The sequence below is a fragment of the Bubalus kerabau genome, chromosome 3, assembly GCF_029407905.1.
Source record: "Bubalus kerabau isolate K-KA32 ecotype Philippines breed swamp buffalo chromosome 3, PCC_UOA_SB_1v2, whole genome shotgun sequence".
In the NCBI taxonomy this organism is placed as follows: Eukaryota; Metazoa; Chordata; class Mammalia; order Artiodactyla; family Bovidae; genus Bubalus; species Bubalus kerabau.
The window spans coordinates 109585779-109608373 of record NC_073626.1 but is presented as its reverse complement, the minus strand read 5'-3'; the positions used below and the strand labels follow the sequence as shown (position 1 = coordinate 109608373).

General features: G+C 35.7%; 1 protein-coding gene across 1 annotated transcript in view; it reads right to left on the bottom strand.

The window, feature by feature from the left end:
* LRP1B (LDL receptor related protein 1B) overlaps positions 1 to 22595 on the bottom strand; it is a 1835261-nt gene that overhangs the window by 941839 nt on the left and 870827 nt on the right. The window contains exons 9-11 of the mRNA XM_055574440.1: positions 19403 to 19574; positions 14879 to 15022; positions 9471 to 9707 (exon numbers count right to left, since the gene is read on the bottom strand). Coding sequence (XP_055430415.1) covers positions 9471 to 9707; positions 14879 to 15022; positions 19403 to 19574 — 553 coding nt within the window. The remainder of the gene's footprint in view (positions 1 to 9470; positions 9708 to 14878; positions 15023 to 19402; positions 19575 to 22595) is intronic.

The window sequence follows — 22595 nt, the reverse complement described above, 5'->3', positions numbered from 1 at the left end:
ATTTGGAGGAAAGGACAAGAGGGTGAGAGATTGCTTTCTCACCTCATGTCCAGGTATGGGACCATCTTGAGATTCTTGAGAGATATTTGTGTGTACTTTCATGTTGTTATTTATATTTATTCATTTGTAAACACAAATTTAAGCCTTGAAAAATCAGTTTTAAAGTTTAAAAGAATTAAAGTGATATTAAAACCTGATTTTAAAAAAAGCTAGGAGGATAAACACAAGTGAAAATACTATTTGTTATCACCTATAAGTGAATTTTCAAAATAGTCTTACTGTTATTTTTCTTATATTTCCTTTTCAGGTGTCATTTGGACTACTGCCTAATGACTATTAGAATATCCTGCAACTTGGTTGATCACTGCTGCAGAATTAGGAGTAATAGTAATTCACTGTAACATTTGTAATGGGATGTTAAAACTTTGATTAGAAGTCAAAAGGATCACAATTGTTTCCATAACTCTTAAATACCTCAATCAGATGAATGGTGTAATGCAGCAGTCCCCAGCCTCATTGGGACCAGGGACTAGTTTCATGGAAGACAATTTTTCCATGGATCAGGGACGTGGGGACGGTTTCGGGATGAACTGAGCACATAACTTTTATTGTGCACTTTATTTCTGATTATTACATCAGCCCCAGCTCAGATCATCAGGTATTAGATCCCAGAGGTTGGAGACCCCTGATGTAAAGGGAGAGTTTAAGGAGATTTCTTTGGAGAGAGATGTTGCCGTTCTATTATTCTCTAGTCCCTATCCTTTAATCCCCCAAGGTGGTAGGAAAGAGAGAATGAAAGGGTGCTTTTTACTTCAACTCTTAGAGATGGGGCTTTGCCTTGGGTATGTAAGAGACCTTTGAATTCTTATTTTTTTCCAAATGTGCAAAACTCACACCTGAGAAAGTCTCATATCTGACAAAGCTAAAGTAGACTCTGGTGGCAGAATACTTAGTGGGGGTTGATTTGTTCTATTTGAACTCCCAGATTGAGGCAGAGAATTTACAAATCATCTGGGGGGCCAAATGTGGATCTCACAGGGGAGTGTATTACCTTGAGGATGTTTGCAATCTGGTTGGTTACAGGGACTCAAACAATAAGAAGAAGGACAGGGACTGGTTGTTCAGGGACACAGAGTTACACACATAGAGTTTTATGCACCTTGGCCAAGGGAAATGTAATTATAGAGATCCCGCAGAACACCTCCAAATAGCTTGCATGTATATACACAGACACATACACATATACATGCCCCAACAGTGACTTTTAAAGACATCACTGGTTCAGAGAGAGGTCAATTTATAATATAACTAGATCACATAAGTCCTTTGCTCTCTCATCATTCCTAGGGGCTTCCCTGGTGGCTCAGACGGTAAAGCGTCTGTCTGCAAAGCAGGAGACCCAGGTTCGATCTCTGGGTTGGGAAGATCCCCTGGAGAAGGAAATGGCAGCCCACTCCAGTATTCTTGCCTGGAAAATCCCATGCACGGTGGAGCCTGGTAGGCTACCATCCATGGGGTTGCAAAGAGTCGGACACGACTGAGCGACTTCACTTCACTCACTTCACCATCATTCCTAACCAATCTTACTCTCTCACCTCTTCATATCAGTGCTGAGAAGTGAGTGGGCGTTGGAAACTCACTAGCAAGCTAGGAGGCATTGCAAGAAAAAGAAATGCATGGCACAGAAAGAATGAACCAAACTTACCTTTCTTTCCTTTTTTCTGGCCAGAAAACAACATGAGTGGGAAGATTTGATGATACACTGAATTTTCAGATGGTAAAGAATCTGCCTGCAATATAAGAGATCCAGATTCCATCCCTGGGTTGGAAACCCCTGGAGAAGGAAATCACAACCCACTCCAGTATTCTTGCCTGGAGAATTCCACGGACAGAGGAGCCTGGTAGGCTACAGTTAGTAAGATTGCAGAGAGTCAGATACGACTGAGTGACTAACACTTTCCCTTTCATATATGTGTATATGGTGGAGTGAGCATGCTAATTACCAAACTGAGGCTGTGCATCTGACTTAACATGTGGAGAGATCTGGCTGTTGCAGAAAGGACTGGGATTTGACCAAGTTTTTCTATAGGGTAGGAATATTCACTCTACTGAATACATTTTAACAGTCAATAAAAGGCAAAAATAAAATTATGCTTTAGATAGGTTAGAGTCACATTATTTAACCTATTTGTTATATAGACAATGACTATTATCACTCCCTTAAAATCCTCTCAAAAAGACTAGTTTTAAGGGAACTTGCTCAGCCTGTATTGTGGTATTAGCTGTCACCACAATTTGAGCTAGCATATCCATTTTAGATCTCTCATAGTAAAATCTGCCAAGACTGATTTATCAAATTTTTATTTTTCATCAGAAATTTATATTAACCTAAGCAAAAGCACAATTATAATCAATGATTATAATACCAGTCCTAGGTTAACAGAGGATTCTCAAGTGGTTTCTAAAGTAATAAAGATTATTTAATGCTAAGAATAATTAAGCAACTAGGTTGGATGTATTTCTTTCAATTCATGCTGAAACTTGACATTTATTTAACATGTGCAAAAAGTTGTACTGATCATAATTTTAATGCAACAGTCATATTTGTAATAATATTTCATTGGTACTTTGGAGATTATGAAGTATTTCATGTTTGATCTTTTCACAGTGGACTTCACAGAAACTTCTAAGTCTACTTAGCTTGTGTGTGTGTGTGTGTGGTAAGCTCTTTGTCCATGCTTGTGCATATGTATATATTCCTGTGTTGGGTAGAAACAAAGGGAAAGCTGTTTTTTATGTTTATAGTAACCTATTAGCCACATGGCCAATTCTATTTTTTTTATGAATTAATGTATTTTAGAACCTAGATTTCACATTAATGCCAACTTTTCAGGGAAAAAAAGACATTTATTGGCTTAAAGTTTTTTTTTTTTCCAAATATCTCATACACTTCATGAGAAACATCAATAACTATGAGAAATATGCAAACTAAACATGAATTGAACCAATGTTTTCAGGACTCAAATCTCCAGCAAACTCTGGGAAAACATCTTATTGATAATCAACAAGAGTCAGTGTGTACAAACAGGCCATAACCTAGCTACTCAGCAGGACAACAATATCCATTAGATTCTCAAGAGTTGCAAATGCTTGCAAATCTCTACTTCACAGTTTTAATTAGGAAATGTCTCATGGCTGACAAATGTATTCATTATTTCCTTTAATGGTTGGTCAGAGTCTACATCTCCCAGAGTCTTTAGAGTTCTTCTTTATGAAAAAGTTGGAGTTAACGACAGAAAAATGAGACTGATATTCACCTGCAATCTAATAGCAGATAATAAAGGCTTGTTCTTAATTTTAAAGTGTTTTGCAAGGCATAATGACTATGTTATGTTCAAGGGAACTTTCTAACTTTCATAATTTATTGATGATATCTCACCATGTTTATTTCATCAACTATAACACTCAATGAGACACTTGAAATTCTTAAAGATTTATATAATGGTAAAGTTCATTGGAATCCAAGAACAAATGGTGATCTCCAGAAACAAAAATTATATTCTTACTCTCAGGTAGGTGTCATTTGAAGACAGATCACATCCTATAATCTGTTTTGAGTGGCTACCCTAGTATTGGTTACAATAGAGGCCTGGGAATATTTTTAGAATTCTGAAGTGTGTCTTAAGTTGGTGGTTGTGTGTGTATGTGAGTGTGTGTGTGTGTGTGTGTGTGTATGTGTGTGTGTGTGTGTATGTGGTGGCAGTTATGGTAGCAGGTAAGTGTTACAATGATGGAGTATCAATTAATAATTTATGGCTCAGGTATAATATCATATATTTCAACACAAACCTGGAGGAACTGTTGGATTCTAAAATACTCCAGGGCAGTATGGAGACACTGGAGATGAGACTGAGTGAAGAATACAGTTTAACCCTTCAGATGCTGGACAAGCAATCACAAAAAATCACATAAATACACCGTTTGATATTTTGATTGTATGCCAACAGATTTAAACACATCAACTGGAAGATGTTTTGCCAGAAAGACTGTCTCCTCTTCCTCATGGCTACATTTCTACTCCTATCAAAAAAGAAAGCCTATCTTACATGCTGCCCAAAGTTATTCACTGTTCTCTAACTTAATGGATCCTGTCTTCAGTTAAAGGAAGACTCTGAGGTGTGGAGATGTCTACTCACTCCAGATCTCAATCAAGTAGAATCTACCTTAAGAAGTATTAATATGTAAGGTCAGAATAACAAAGTGCTAAGAGCATAGACTTTGCATTAGTTCCTGTGGCTATTATTACAAATTAACACAAACTTGATGACCTCAAGGCTACAGTTTAATTATGGGAGCTATTGAAACTACAGTTTTTCTGTTGTAGCTGCAGGCATTAATAACTTTCAAACTCAGGAAAAAGGTTTTGAGTGGTTTTGTTTTAATATACTTTAAAGATATGAAACAATGTGAAAGATTAGTTTAACATGCCTTCTATTTGGATATATGTATCCCAGTAGAATTAACTTATATAGCTTAAAAACAAGTACTGCACTAATAGAGTATATGCAATTATAACTTGAATACTAAGTTACTATTTTCATATTTTTCCCTTTCTGCTGGAAATTCTAATTTATTCTGCCATGAAAAATGGATCTTGGATAAGACATCAAGAAGATAAACATTAATTCAATCTTATAAAGAACATTTGTCTTGTTCTGTTAGAGAAAGTAATGATTATATCCATAAGAATTGTTACCAAGGCTATTGCCCTGGAATCATACCCCAGGCCCACCCTCCCAGTGCATGCATGTGTGCTAAGTCCCTTCAGTCATGTTTGACTCTTTGTGATCCCATGGACTTTAGCCCACCAGGCTCCTCTGTCCATGGGATTCTCCAGGCAAGAATACTGGAGTGGGTTGCCATGCCATCTCCCAGGGGATCTTCCCAACCCAGGGAACAAACCAATATTTCTTATATCTCCTGCATTGTCAGGCAGGTTCTTTACCACTAGCTCTACCTGGGAAGCCTTCCCTCCAGGAAACTTTGCAGAAAATCACAACTAACCATACCCTCTAGTTGTTCACAGTACAGAAACAAGAGTCTCACTATAAGAAAACTGTTGCAAACTGGTTCAACTTCAAAAGTGAGACAAATGTCACCCTGCATTTCATTACCATCTTGTATTTATAAGACCCCTGTCTGTACATGATGATGTGAGCCGCTTCCAGCCGAGAGAGACCAGAGGACCATTCAAGGATAGAAAAGAGTAACACCCTAGATCCAGGAAGAACCCACCTATTCCCACAAAACCAGTACATATGCTTCCCCCTCGTTAGCCTTACCCTTAAAATCTTGCCCTAATTGTCCCCTGGGTGAGCTCAAACCTGGTACTCTGTGACAACCTAAGAGGAGTGGAATGGGGTGGGAGGTGGGAGAGAGGTACAGGAGGGAGGGGCAAACACATACCTAAGGCTGATTCATGTTGCTGTACAGCAAAACCCAATACAATATTGTAAAACAATTATCCTCCAATTAAAAATAATTAATTAAAAAAAAGCCTTTTGGGCAAGAAGTTGATTTGTGATTAACTTCCATTCTCTGGCAATTGAATAATGATTGTGTTGCTTCAATCTCAGCTTCAGTTTCATTTTTGACTGTGCAGATCCAAATGGGTGAAGAACCCTCCCCACTGAGGCAGTGGGCTGGGTTGGGTTGAGGTTCAAGTGAGGGTTCATAAAACCTAATTCAGTTAACAGAATGACTGTAATGGCTGACTCTTTTGGTAACTGTCTGACTCTTTGCAACCCCACGAACTATACAGTCCATGGAATTCTCCAGGCCAGAATACTGGAGTCGGTATCCATTCCCTTCTCCAGGGGATCTCCAGGCCAGAATCTTGTAGTGGGTACCATTCCCTTCTCCAGGGGATCTCCCCGACCCAGGGATCAAACTCTGGTCTCCCGTATTGCAGGCGGATTCTTTACCATCTGAGCCACAAGGGAAGCCCAAAGAATGACTAATCTCAATTATCTGTCCATTTCATCTATTTTTGCTTCCTGTTGATATCTTTTTTTTTTAGAACATTTATTATTATCTTGTTTATTTATGTGTTTATTTAATATCTATTTTTCACCACTTGGATGTCAACTAAATATGAAGCTTCAAGCTATTTACTGCAGCATTCCCATCACCTAGAACAGCACCTGGTTTAGAGAAGGCAGTAAATGAATATTCATTGACCAGACAAATAAATAAATCTAGTAATTAACTAAAAGAGATCAAGAGTATAAATGCTACCAGAATTTGGCAAAAATAATGAAGAGTAAAACAAAATAAAGACTGGTAAATATTTTGTCCTTATAGAAAGTCTATATTTTTTAATCACTAATATGTCTTCATTTCATAGATATTTTCCATAATTATTGAGATATTTGCAAATATCTCAAATGGGTAAGTTTTTCTTTCTTACTTATAGAACTATGTACTGTTTTAATTCACAATATTACAGAAAGACTATAAGATATGTCACATTTAGATAGTTTTCAATAAAATAAGAGAAAAACAAAATCCAAAAAATGAATAAAGATATGTATTTTCCTTGAAGTGCTGTTTTTTTTTTTCTTATATACAAAGAATCTGAGCTTTTAGAGGATATGACCAAGATGTTTATGTTTGATGTAAAATCAGCAAAATCATGAAGCGTATATCTAAGTTCAGAATTTCTATTAAGCTTACAAAATCATTTGTCAAACCAAGCATTAGTTCTCAGTCTTCAGGTTAGTTGGTAGACAATCTAGTTAAATGAGTGAACACATACAGAACTTAACTTTTCCGATCCCAAGAATCACAAGTTTTCATTTGCCAAATGTAAGTTCTGTTCTGACATGCTAATCTTGTAGCATAAAGTCTATTATTATTCTCCTTACTGATAAGAAATAATATAAACTAACAAAAATGATATTAAGCTATACCTTCTCTAGGGTTATCAAGATGCTGAACATATATTCAGGTATGACAATCAACAAAATGCTTTTATAACCTTCCTGCTGCCAACGCAACAGTGTACACACTGTACAGAACATGCCTGGCAGTCAAATAGCTATTTGAGTTGACCTCTGTTGCTGGGGTAGAATATACAAAACCCCAATGTCACTGAGAAGATATGGTTACCAAAGTTACAACTGTTAGCTGGAACATTCATTCATAGCACAGGAACTGACACTTTTTGAAAAGAAACCAAGAATCCTCTATATTACATTTCAGTCCCTCTTAAAAATGTCTACGTCAAAATGAGAGCAATCCAAATGCATGTAATTCGAATATGTAAGTTCATTGTCCTTCTAAAATTGTCAGGTTCCTAGTATCTGGTATTGCATTTCAGAGAAAAGTAGGCAGACAGCCCCTGCCTCGTTCAATTTAGAGTAAAAATCTTAACTCTAATCAGACACTCCTTGGGTGTTTAAGTCATGGTAAATTTATATTGCCTTAATCAGTAAACTATTAAAAAGACAAAAACAAGGATATTCTTCATTTTAGGACTTCATTTGTCACTTGCAGAAGGTATACATTTTATCATTAAAGGTTTGGATTAAAGTGAACATGCAGTGAATGAATCATCTTCTCAGGCTGCCCCCAATTCCTCTACAAGACAGGAGACATCACCATTCACTACCACTCATGCTGTAAATAATTTTAGTCTATTTCCCTGCTTTTCTCTACTTTTTCTTTACTTTTTCTCTACTTTTCTCTTCTTCCACTATCTGATTCACTCTACTCCACTATCAAACTGAGTCTCCAAAACATCTTTTCATTCACATTATTCCTTGGCTAAAAAATGATTTCCTCTTACCCCTTCAGGATTCTATCCAGCCCTTTCACCTCACCTTTAAGGCTTCTGATTTCACCACCTTTTGGGATCCACAGCTGCTCTGTCATCATTACCTGTAAATTAAATCTACAGTAATGACCTATTTAATGTTCTTCTCATCCTCTTTCTTTGGTATGTTTTTTGGTGTTTTGTTTTCTCTTGGAATTCCTGATGCTGAAGTATCTTTCACTTCCCTTTGACATTCTTCCTTTAAGCTCTAGGTCAAATACCACTTTCTTCAGAAAAAAGTTCTCTGAGACTCCCCACATAAAGACAACTCTGGGGCTTCCACCATGGTCCGGTGGTTAAGAATGAGCCTTGCAATTCAGGGGATGCAAGTTTGATCTTTGATGATGGACTATGATCCCAGTTGTCGGGAAGCAGCTACCAAGTCTGCATGCCTCTGTGCCACAACCAGAGAGTCCTGTGTGCACCACAGTGAAAGATCTCATATGTTCAATAAAGATTCCATGTGCCACAGCTAAGACCAAATGCAGCCAAATTAAAATATATATATATACATTTTAAAAAAATCTTGAAAAAAAAAATCTCTCTTACTTCCTGTGTATTCTTATTACAAAGACATTCTCCATTAATCATGCATCTCTTTGGGCCAGCTCTGAACTTGTTAAATTAAATGCTACAAAGTCTTTATATTTTGGAGATGCTTATATTATCTCCGAAGGTAGATTATGAACTTCTTGAAGACAGTAGCAATTTCTTAACATTTATTTTATCTCCTCTGATAGCTAGTACAGTGTCCTTCATATAATAAGCATATGATTAATGTCCTTAAATCAAGCAGTTTTTTAAATATTTGAGAAGTAAGCAAACTGTATATGTGAGGAAACTGAAGTCCAGAATCATTAGCAACATGCCTATAGGTAACTAGCTGTCAAAGATATAGTGTGCCTGATTATTACAGATGTTTTCTACTCATATAAAAGTTATATAATTTTGTTAATTGATTGGTTGTTCTAAACCAAGCAATTTATGAAACTCACTGATTTTAATAAAGTATATGCATATATACTTAAATATATGCAATAACATATGTATTTATAATAAAAATAGATACAAAAATTTATCTGCAGATAATTGGACATTTCAAGAGTAACTCTAAAGAACTCAATATGCAATGTCTTATAAAATCAAAAACACTATGCAAGAATTGTGATGATAATAGGGACACTGATATTTTTAATGCACTTTGAGCAACATGACCAATATCCTAGTAAGAACCGAGTATTAAAAGAGTCTCTGATGTCCTATTAAATCTTATGTTCTACTGTATATCACTGTAAACATAAAAGTGTAAATCTACATTTCCCATGAAGGTGGATACATTGCTCAATTTAATTCCCATAATATTTAAAGCATAGAAGACAATTGCAATTCTATTTTACAATGAAAGTTTTAATAAGCTGGTATGTGGAAAAAAGCATTAGAAATATTAGTACTAAAGAAAATGAAATTAACAAATAGTTTTAAATCAACAGTCACTTGGATTCTTCTTAAATTTAGCTTGACAGACATTAGATTTATCCTTTAAAATGCTTTGTTTGTGGGCAGTCTGAAATCTGTGTTACGCATTGTCACTTACCATCTTTCAGGATGGTTTCTCGTTCTGTGCCATCTATTTTCTGCCGGCCAATTAGGAAACTGGTGGTGTCAGCAAAGTAGATATAACTGGTTTCTGCATGAAAATCTAAAGCGCGTGGGTTTACCAGATTCTCTATGGGGATCATGTATTCATCAGCTATTTTGGTATTCAAGTCCATTCCTCTAACAATTCCTGGGCGTCCTTTCCCATAAAAGAGGAACAACTCATTCTTTGGTCCTGCAGAAGAAAGATTACAAACATAAACAACCGATACTGCCTAATCTTCTTTACAATGCATAATGCCACTGTTTAATTAACTGGCACAATTAGTGTTTTTTAAATTCAATACCAAAAATTAAACCCTAAAATATGCCAAATGTATCTTGATGTAAGAAGGCCAGCCAGCTAATTGTATTACTTTAATTCAAACAGAAATTACTTCCATGAATAGGTTGTATTAAGTTAATTATTCTTCAGTCTGTAACTGTCTATGTAGCAAAAACATGATAAATAATTGATAACTTGTAAGTATAAAATGTACATTTATGGAAACATCCAGCACATTTAATTTTACAACTCATTACAATCTATCTAACACATCTGTAGATACTAACTATGGCATTCATTATGTTTGACAATGTTGAAAACTTCAGAATATTTAAAACATGCCCCCTACTCAGAATTTTGCATTGCAGACTAACAAGGGAAGCAAAAATAATCCCACACACTATCACATAATTTGCACCGAATATATTAGTTTGTATGAACATGTGATTTATTTCTTTAAGAAATGAAATCAAATGCCAGTTACAGCATGACTTCTTCTTCCATATCTTAATTAGAACTTTAGAGGTTAATGCTGTCTGCCAGTAACTGACATACAACACAGCCTTTATCAAAAACTAAAGAAAACAAAAATCTGTGTCCTGGGTTAAAATGCCAGAATCAAGGAAGTTTTTTCTACAGAATGAATGAACTTATTTTGACGTTTATATGAAACTACATGCAAGGCTCTCCTGTTGCTAGGGCACATTATACTTAGTTTAGTTATATAATTTGAAGGGAAAATTTCATACAGAATGGAAAACATATAAAGTTTCATTAAAACTGAAGATATATAAGACTATTATATTTGGATAAATATATCGTAAATGTGATTCCTATTAACTTAAAGTAACTACATTATTAAAATTTGGAGAAAAAAGAAAAACAAAGTAAATACTCATAAACCCAACACCTTCAATGCAAACTATATTATCATTTTATATATTGTCTCTCTTATTTTCTTTCAAAATTAGTGTTAATGAATATGGTGCTGTGCTTAGTTGCTCAGTCATGTCTGACTCTTTGTGACCCCATGGACTCCCACCAGGCTCCTCTGTCCATGGGGATTATTCACGCAAGAATATTGCAGTAGGCTGCCATGCCCTCCTCCATGGGATCTTCCCAACCCAGGGATCGAACCCAGGTCTCCCACACTGTAGGCGGATTCTTTACCATCAGAGCCACCAGGGAAGCCCATATTAAGTATATAGTATATATAATTTTAATATTTAAAGAATAAAAATAAAACATATCTCATGTACCTAGCACAGATCTTAAGAATATCTCCAGGATGTTAGAATGCATGCACATGTCCCAAAATCTATTCCTTTCCATCCCAGAGACAACCAATTTCTCTGGTTATATACAATAATATGGATATTGTTTATCATGTAATTTTTAGAAGTTTTGGCACATAAGTTGTTTGTATTTCTCAACAGTAGATTGTTTGACTTTTGCATGTTTGAACTGCATGTGTGCTATGAGTTGATTTTATTATTATATACTTGATATTCATCTCTGCTTGTTATAGTTCTTATTCATTTTCATGGATATATTATATGCCTCTGTGTGACTATTTTTAATTTGTCTAGCTATTTTTCTAATGCACACTAGTAAGAAGAGGACACTTTTGCATTCTGTTTTTATTACTAAATCTTAGCATTAAAATTATATTCTATGTTGATCCATTAAGTCTTAACATTTCTTAAGTAGGGTCAGTCTAATATATGATAATTTGTCAAATCATTCCTCAGTTGGTTTTATCTTCCTATTATAATAACACTTAGATATGCATTTTTCAACCTGGTATTTTATATAGTTTCTTAGATGATCCCTTAGTATATACTTCCAGAACTGGAATTACTGGTTGAGCAATATTAACAGCCCTCTTCTCTCATTACTCTTACAACCGCTCAGTGTTTACCTACTTTTTATTTTTTTAAAACAATATCATTTTACACTATTAAAAAGTAAATTCATTTGAAAATTAACGTTCCTCTGAATTTCCTACCAACATTATATGAATACTTTATTTTTTAAATGGGATCTTAAGTATGCATTTTAGCACTTAAAAAAATTTAACAATACTTTTTTCTGTTATTAAAAGATCTTTAAAACATTCTTTTCAATGGCAGTATCATGTTAGAGAGGCAGTATCAATGGCAGTATATTGTTAGAGAGGCAATATAATATAGTCAGCTCCTTACCAATTGTAGGATATTTAGATGGTTTCTGGGGTTTTGTTATCATACATGCATTTACAATGGATTTCTTTAGTCAAAAGTAGATGCTAAAGGATGTTATCAGTTTTGTGTCTTTTGTATGTATTATCAAATGTCTTTCCAATAGTGATATCAATTTATAACATATAATATATTATAGTATATTATATATAGATTTTCCAGTTCTATTAGTGATGCATAAGAACACTGGTTTCTCAATATTCATTTTTGCTAACATTTATTTCTGCTAACATATATTTATTTTTAATTGATGCATTAATTAGTAATCAGTAGACCTAATCAGTTTAATACGTGTATACATGTACATGCATGTTTTAAACAAAAATGGTAACTGTTTTCCCATTGTTTTATTCAGTTTTTTTTTTTTTCAATCACTGGGTACTTTAACTTTCTTCTAATGTGTTTTCTTCTGTTATAGACAATTGAAAACTAAAAATTACACTCCACAGACACTAATATAGCCATGGCTCTAATTTTTATTTAAGTACCTAAATCCAAGTTGACTTAGTATAAGATATACTAACTTGAGTTTGGAATGTGAAAATGAGACCATATTTGGCTGCTTCTGCTGGTATTCATCTAATGGAGAAACTGAATTTTTCTACATTAATCTTCTATTGTGTATATCAAGTGGCAAGGAAAAAGGCTTCTTTTGATTGTGCTTTGTTTTGTTTGCCAGTATATTTAATTTCTGAAGCTAATAATTATGTTGCAAACTTCTTAGTCAGTAGAACTCAGATAAAATGGTGTTTTTGAAGTTATCATTGCTATTTGTGGCCTCCTGATGCCCTAGCTTCTGATGGTGGTAGATGTTTCAGCTTAAGCCAGGTTAACCTGTGGTGGCTATAAAAGGAAAATCCCTGAGTCAGTCTAGAAGCTGCTGCTTCAGGCACCTCAATGATTTTTTAAGTACCTATCTATTTGTGTTTGATCCTTTCTGCTTAAAATAGATATTGTTTTTTCTGTTAATTTAAATGTTAATTTAATTTACCATGATTGAGGGCTTCCCAGGAGCACTAGTGATAAAGAATGTACCTGCCAATTCAGGAGACATAAAGGAGGCTGTTGGATTCCTGAGTTGGAAAGATCCCTTGAAGGAGGAAATGGCAACCCACTCCAGTATTCTTGCCTGGAAAATCCCATGGACAGAGGAGCCGGGAGAGCTACAGTCCAGAATCACAAAGAGTTGAACCTGACTGAAGCGACTTAACACACACGCAAGTACTTTGATTGATCACTGTGTTAGAGACAACTGAAGCTTATGAAAGTCTGCTATTAAATTTTTCCTCCAAGCATGTATGCATATAAAGTTGAGTTAGTACTAAGGATGTACTAGCTTGAGTTTGGAATGTGGAAATGAAACCACCTTTTGCTGCTTCTGCTAATATACATACACCTAGTGGTGGAGAAACAATTTTTCCACATCAATCTTTTTCTTTCGTGTATATCAAGAGGAAAGGAAGAGGGTCTTTTGGTTTGGTTTTCCCATATAACAAACATGTATACGCACACCTACACATGCATGTATATTTATATATGCATAAGTGTGCATGTTTACATTTTTGTATGACATGCCATCACTTTCCAAGTGGTAACCAGAGTGGCTTAAAGGCTGGTTACACACACACACCTCCTATCTTGAGGCTTCTGACACAGTGTCCTCAATTATCTAGAGGACTTCGTGAACATCAGAGTTGGTGTCTCTATAATATTCCTAGCATTTGCTACAAAGTTAGAAATTTTAAACAGTACAAAAATGCATATATTTTATCACAGTTAAGCCTTTTGGGTTCTTAATTTAAAAGTACTTATGCTATGAATTCTAGCCACTTAGATTTAAAATTATAATAAATTTAGAGGTCTCATCTCACCATCTTTAGCAAGCCAATGGCAAGAAAGAAAGAGATGGCAGGGCAGTGACCACAGAAACAGAACAGACAGAAAAAAAAGGTCATGATGAAAGAGAGATAAATATAAAAAAGTATGGTTTTGGGGAAACATTTAAAGACTGTTAGTCTCAACATGGATACCATTTCTATGAGGGATATTAATATTATATCTGATTATGAAGACCTTAATTATACTTGTGCAAAATTTAAAATTAACAAAAGTTAAGAAAAATTAAATATACACTGTAAAAAGAAGACATCATAACCTTAAAAATTATGGTATTTGGGAAATAGACTGATAGTCTCGACATGGATACCATCTCTATGAGGAACATTAATACTATATCTGATTATGAACAATTAAGAACAATGAAATTTTTTGGCATATATCAGAAATAAAATAAAGGTCTAGCTACTAGAAAGCTTTTCAACAAAATTATTAAAAAGATTGATATTTAATTAGTATAGCTCTGGTTACATGGAAAATGAAATAATAAAATAAATTTCACCCCCCAATGCTGGTAAGGTGAAGCATTACTTTATGAGGATTTCTGTTGGACTAAACAACACACCGATTATTAGAAGCAGCATCTTGGTTCAGAAAAGGGAAAATCTGGCCAACCAATGATTGAGGCTCATTAGATCACAAACATTTTTTAGGTAATTAAGGAAAGGATTTCCTAAAAATCTTCCCTAAAGTATGTTTCCCAAAGATCCATAAATTTAGTGATTCTACAGTCTAATTAGGTTTCTCATTCACATTACCATGCACATACAAAAGAAAAAATAAACCTAAATATTGATTTTGAGAAAAATGTCTAGTATACATTTCACAGTGAATTTGACCTGGTGATAGCTCACATTTAACTGACATTGATGCTCCTAATTAATACTAAGAATCCTACTCTGAAGCATTAGCTGCTGGCAAATGTTTGATTTTTCAATAACATACTTTTGCATGACCTGCCATCACTTCCCAAGTTGAAGCCAGTCCTGCAGCGACAGGTCCGTGTTTTGTAACTGCTGCTGAGCAGACAGATGTGAGAACATCCCCCTGGCATTCCATATGGATCCACTTCACACGCATGGCTTCTGACTACAACAAATGAAAAACAGCATGCTTGAAATTCTCCAAAGGAGATATAATTACATGCATTAGTATGTTGAAACTTTGACAGCACAGAAAAGGGAATTCTAGAAAAATAATCTATCTACCCAACTATATCATATCATAATCAATTGGAAAAGAGTTTAAACCCCATGGAAGGTAGGGATTTGCCCAAATACTCCTAAGGCTACCTTTAAAAAAAATTGTAAGAGGTAAAATGCTTTTATGTTTTTTATGTTTATCACACTTAAAAAATATACATATCTGTGACAAATACAAAAAAAATATTGCTAAAATATCCCAGGTTTGTAGTTAAAGCAGAAAAGGATTTCTTCTGAAATAATGTACTATTAGACTTAGTGACTGACTGACCCTGCTAAGTGTCTGACTCTTTGCAAGCCCATGTACTATAGCACTCCAGGATTTGCTGTCCATCACCAACTCCTGGAGCTTGCTCAATCTCATGCTCATTGAGTTGGTGATTCCATCCAACTATCTTATCCTCTGTGGTCCCCTTCTCCTCCTGCCTTCAATCTTTCCCAGTATCAGGGTCTTTTCAAATGAGTCAGTTCTTCTCATCAGGCCAAAGTATTAGAATTTCAACATCAGCATCAGTCCTTCCAATGAATATTCAGGACTTATTTCCTTTAGGATTGACTGGTTTGATCTCCTTGCAGTCCAAGAGACTCTCAAGTGTCTTCTCCAACAAAACAGTGCAAAAGAATCAATTCTTCGGGGCTCAGCTTTCTTTATGGCCCAACTCACACATCCATACATGACTACTGGAAAAACCATAGCTTTGACTAACTGGACCCTTATCAGCAAAGTAATGCCTCTGCTTTTTAATGTGCTATCTATATTTGGCATAGCTTTTCTTCCAAGGAGCAAGTGTCTTTTAATTTCACAGCTGCTGTAACCATCTGCCATGATTTTGGAGTGCAAAAAAATAGTCTCTGTTTCTATTGTTTCCCCATCTATTTGCCATTAAGTGATGGGACCAGATGCCATGATCTTGGTCTTTTTAATGTTGAGTTTTAACCAACTTTTTCACTCTCCTCTTTCACTTTCAAGAGGTTCTTCACTTTCTGCTGTAAGGGTGGTGTAATCTGTGTATCTGAGGTTATTGATATTTCTCCCAGAAATCTTGATTCCAGCTTGTGCTTCATCCAGTCCTGCATTTCGTATGATGTACTTTACATAGAAGTTAAATAAGCAGGGTGACAATACAGAGCCTTGATGTACTCCTTCTGGTTCTAACTGCTACTTCTTGACCAGCATACAGACTTCTCAGGAGACAGGTCAGGTGGTCTGATATTCCCATCTCTTTAAAAAAATTTCCACAGTTTGTTGTGAAACTCACTTCAGTATTCTTCCCTGCAAAATCCCATGGACAGAGGATCGCAAAGAGTTGGACATGACTGAATGACTAAGCACACAAGCACACTAAACTAGAATAAATGTGATTCAGTGATCACCTTTATTGAGAAGTGCTGAATTCATTTTTTTTTTTCAATTTTGTGTTCATTGTCATTTGGAGAACCCTGCCACACATGAATTGTGTGTGTGTGTGTGTGTGTGCATTGTAACTGTTAAAGGAGAAGGTTGAGTTTGCATATAGATATTATGGAATAGTAAAATATTTCATGAATGTAGAAATTAGAGAAAAACAAAACAAAACAAAAAATAGGAAAAGCACTTAGTGGAGAAGATGAGAAAAAGAAACACAGGTCAAAGAGAAAAGGAATAAAATCAGTAAGATTTTTATATGATTGTAAGTACATTTCTTTTTAATCACCACTTGGAATTGTGATGAATAATATGATAATTTTCTTCTAATATTAAAACTTATGTGCTTTTGAAAACTATGCTCTGCTTTTTATGTTCCATGTTCTCTAAATGAAAAGATAGCTGTAGTGTAGTTTAACTATCTGTTTTGCCCAAAAGCATTGCTTTTACTTTCCAATCACACCCCATTTCTACTCTAGAGAACATCTTTTGTCAGCTAATTAGCAAGTCTGCACTTTTTCACTTTCTTCACTACTTTTGCTCTCTCCTTTGGATCATGCCCATCGGCATATAAATCTGCCATTGCTTCTGCATCTTGGAGGGAAAATACTACTTTTAATCTTAATTCCCAAGCAACCCTTCCATCAGCTCCCCATTTCCCTGCTTCATCTAATATCAATACTTTTCAAAATTATCCATGCTCATTTTGTACAATTTATTTCTTTCCTTTCTCAGATCTGTTCTAACCAGACATTCTCCTCACCACAAAACTGCACTTGTCAGATCCCTACAAGCGTCACACTGTTAAAACCAATAGCCAATCTATAGTTACTTCCTTGGTGATCACATCCATTTTACTTTCTTTTAAAAGGAAAAAAAAGGTCATCTATATGCCAATGATGCTCAATTGCTATGTCTAGCTAAGACTTTCCCCTGAAATCCAGTCTTGTATATTCAAATAGCTTCTTGATATCTCCTCCTGAATTTATGACAGGCACTCAAAATAATATATGTGTGTGTGTGTATATATATATATATATGTTATTTGCACCCAACTTGCTCCAAACTTAGTTTTCCTAAATCTCAGAAATAACTTGGTAATTCCAATTACTCAGCTCAACACATTGTCATCACCTTTGCCTCTCTTTTAAATGTACAACTCATATCAAATTCATCAGGAACTCCTGTTGGTAATATCTTCAAATATATCCTCAGTCTACTTTTCACCACCTTCACTGCTACCATCTTGGTCCAATCCACCGTCATCTCTAACCTTCCATCTTTGTTCCCCATAGCCTACTGTCAACATAGCAACCCTACTGGTTTTTTTAAAAACTAAGTCAGATTTTGAGACTCCTCTACCTAAGGACTATCCATGTCATGCAGAGTATAAGCAAACTTTTTTATAACTGTCTGCGGGGCCCTACTAGTTATTGTTCTCCTTCATTTTTCCAACTTAATTGCCTGCTTCTCTTCCTTGTGTTTGCTCTGCTTCAGACATATGGGTCTCCTTACTGCTCACTTAACTATCCACTATCCAAGCATGTTTTTCCTCATTGAAGCTCCAATACTTTGGCCACCTGATGTGAAGAACTGACTCTCTGGAAAAGATCCGATGCTGGGAAAGATTGACAGCAGGAGGAGAAGGGGACCACAGAGGATAAGATGGTTGGATGGCATCACCAACTTGACGGACGTGAATTTAAGCAAGCTCTGGGAGTTGGTGATGGACAGGGAAGCCTGGGGTGCTGCAACCCATGGGGTCAGAAAGAGTTGGACACAACTGAGCTGACTGATCTTTCTATCTGTCTCTCTTCTTTAATTACTCCAAGTCTTCATGCAATTTTATCTTTCAATGCAATTTCCTCTGATCATTAAATATAAAATTGTAAACTAATCCTATTCATGACACTCATCTACTTTCTCTCTCTCCATAGCACTTATTATCTTCTAATATAATAATTTACTTACTTTAAAAGAAAAACATTATGTATTTTTTTAAAACAATGCAAATCTTATAAGGTAAATAATGTTTTAGTCTGTTTTACTCAGCTGTATTCTCAATGTACATAAAATAGTTCCTGGCACATAGTATTAATAAAGGATAAAAAAAAAATTGGTAAATTAATAAGACCAAATTTAAATCTTTATCTACAGAATCCCAAGTCTGAATTTCCTGTAAACATATGTGTAACAATACTTTGCCTAAATTGAATTTATGTTAATAGATAAATAATTCTAAATTAGTTTTAATTTGAAGCACAAAAAGATAATGAAAATTCGGGTGATAGTTTTGTATGTTACATTATTCTCTATATAATTGAGCCTACGTTGTATTGATGAACAAGCATCATTAACTTACAATGCAAAATAATTTTCCAGGGATAGTTAGCAATGTTGCAGCCTTCTTGGTGAAAATTATTTTGAATTAACTTGTGTTAAGGAATGGTTGGGAAGTTAATCAAGAGACCCCCAAGTGACTGAAATAAAAACTAGACAGATACTGCAAGAAAGTCACCTGACTTGAAGGTTGTCTCCTAGAATGATAAAATAAAAACTCTAGCATCTCAGCATCTGAGTTTTCTGTATACATACATCAAGAGTGAAAGTTCCTTCCTGAATTTAAATCCAGCCATCATTTCAATTCTATGGCTGTAGAAATGATCCACTAGGAACTGAACAATTTGTCATTTAGACTTTGGAAGGGAGCTCTATTATATTTTATCATGCAGACATGTACATTTTTGCTATCAAAACAGAGAATTTATGGCTCACCCACTTTGACACCACACAAAGGCACAAGAGTCATATCTCCATTCAATTCACCATTATGAAGGCTATGAAGAACTGTTGGAATCTTACCTGTTGGTTGAATTCTTTTTTGATAGATTCGGATTGCTCTAGCATTTTCCATTTTAATTAATGAATGAATATCACTACCATTAAATCGGTTTATCCTTATGATGTTGAAGTTATCAGCATCAGTTGCATATAAGTAGTCTTCAAACACAGTTATACCATACAGATGTTTGACCTATAAAAAGGCGCAAAAATAACTATGATTTTTAAATTATGTTGCTTTCAACTTGAAAGAAAAAAAAAATTGCTTTTACTACTGTGGAAAATCCCCATAGTAGGAGAGTCATGAGCATATTATCATTTATTTTTTCTCAAAGAATTCAACATTTCACTAATATAAATTTTTCTATAAAAATAATATATTATGCAGTAGTAGATAAAGCAGTTTAAAATGTATGGGGAGAGTTGTATTCATGTTTCATTCAGTTCAGTTCAGTCACTCAGTCCTTTGAAATCCCATGGACTGCAGCACACCAGGCTTCTCTGTCCATCACCAACTCCCAGAGCTTACTCAAACTCATGTCCATAGAGCTGGTGATGCCATCCATTCATCTCATCCTCTGTCATTCCCTTCTCCTCCCACCTTCAATCTTTCCCAACGTCAGGGTCTCTTCAAACGACTCAGTTCTTCACATCAGGTGGCGAAAGTATTGGAGTTTCAGCATCAGTCCTTCCAATGAATGTTCAGGACTGATTTCCTTTAGGATGGACTGCTTAGATTTCCTTGCAGTCCAAGGGACTCTCAAGAGTCTTCTCCAACACCACAGTTCAAAAGCATCAATTTTTTTGGTGCTCAGCTTTCTTTATAGTCCAACTCTTACATCCATACATGACTACTGGAAAAACCACAGCTTTGATTAGATGGACCTTTTTGGCAAAGTGACGTCTCTGCTTTTTAATGTGATGTCTAGGTTGGTCATAGCTTTTCTTCCAAGGAGCAAGCATCTTTTAATTTCATGGCTGCAGTCACCATCTGCAGTGATTTTGAAGCCCTAAAAATAAAGTCTCTCACTGACATTGTTTCCCCATCTATTTGCCATTAAGAGATGGGACCAGATGCCATGATCTTCGTTTTCTGAATGTCGAGTTTTAAGCCAACTTTTCACTCTCCTCTTTCACCTTCATCAAGAGCCTCTTTAGTTCTTCTTCACTTTCTGCCATAAGCATGGTGTTATCTGCGTATCTGAGGTTATTGATATTTCTTCCGACGATCTTGATTCCAGCTTGTGCTTCATCCAGTCTAGCATTTCTCATGATGGACTCTGCATATAAGTTAAATAATCAGGGTAACAATATACAGTCTTGACATACTCCTTTCCTGATTTGGAACCAGTCTGCTGTTCCATGTCCAGTTCTAACTGTTGCTTCCTGACCTGCATACATATTTCTCAAGAGGCAGGTCAGGTGGTCTGGTATTCCCAACTCTTGAAGAATTTCCCACAGTCTGTTGTGATCCACATGGTCAAAGGCTTTGGCATACTCACAAAAGCAGAAATGGATGTTTTTTTCAAACTCTCTTGCTTTTTCAATGATCCAACAGATGTTGGAAATTTGATCTCTTGTTCCTCTGCCTTTTCTAAAACCAATTGACCGGCTGGAAGTTCATGGTTCACATACTGTGGAACCATGGCTTGGAGGATTTTGAACACTCCTCTGCTAGCGTGTGAGATGAGTGCCATTGTGTAGTAGTTTGAGCATTCTTTGGCATTGTCTTTCTTTGGGACTGGAATGAAAACTAACCTTCTCCAGTCCTGTGGCCACTGCAGAGTTTTACAAATTTGCTGGCATATTTAATGAAGCACTTTCACAGCATCATTTTTCAGGATTTGAAATAGCTCAACTGGAATTCCATCACCTCTACCAGCTTTGTTCATAGTGATGCTTCCTAAGGCCCATTTGACTTCACATTCCAGGATGTCTGGCTCTAGGTGATTGATCACACCATCGTGATTATCCTGGTCATGAAGATCTTTTTTGTATACTTCTTCTATGTATTCTTGCCACCTCTTTTTAATATCTTCTGCTTCTGTTAGGTCCATACCATTTCTGTCTTTTATTGTGCCTATCTTTGCATGAAATATTCCCTTGGTAACTTTAATTTTCTTAAAGAGATCTCTAGTCTTTCCCATTCTATTGTTTTCCTCTATTTCTTGGCATTGATCACTGAGGAAGGCTTTCTTATCTCTCCTTGCTATTCTTTAGAACTCGCATTCAAATAGGTTTATCTTTCCTTTATCCTTTGCCTTTCACTTCTCTTCTTTTCACTGCTGTTTTTAAGACCTCATCTGACAACCATTTTGCTTTTTTGCATTTATTTTTCTGGGGATGGTCTTGATCACTGCCTTCTGTACAAGGTCATGAACCTCTGTCCACAGTTCTTCAGGCACTCTGTCTATCAGATCAAATCCCTTGAATCCATTTGCCACTTTCACTGTATAATTGTATAGGATTTGATATAGGTCATACCTGAATGGTCTAGTGGTTTTCTCTACTTTCTTCATTTTAAGTCTGAATTTGGCAATAAAGCGATCATGATTTGAGTCACAGTCAACTCCCGGTCTGGTTTTTGCTGACTGTATAGAGCGTCTCCATCTTTGGCTGCAGAGAATATAATCAATCTGATTTTGGTTGACCATTTGGTGATGTCCATGTGTATCATATTCTCTTGTGTTGTTGGAAAAGTGTGTTTGCTATGACGAGGGTATTCTCTTTTCAAAACTCTTATTAGCCCTTGCCTTACTTCATTCAGTACTCCAAGGCCAAATTTGCTGATTACTCCAGGTATTTCTTCACTTCCTACTTTGCATTCCAAAGGACATCTTTTGGGGGTATTAGTTCCTGAAGGTCTTGTAGGTCTTCACAGAACCATTCAACTTCAGCTTCTTCAGCCCATCAACAGAAAATTGGATTAAAAATTTACTGAGCATGGCCCTGCCTATCAGAACAAGACCCAGTTTTCCCCTCAGTCAGTCTCTCCCATCAGAAAGTTTCAGTAAGTCTCTTATATTATCCATCAGAGGGCACACAGAATGAAAACCACAATCATAGAAAACTAACCAATCTGATCACATGGACCACAGCCTTGTTTAACTCAGTGAAACCATGAGACATGTTGTGTAGGGCCACCCAAGATGGACCGGTCATTGTGGAGAATTCTGACAAAATGTGGTCTCCTGGAGAAGGGAATGGCAAATCA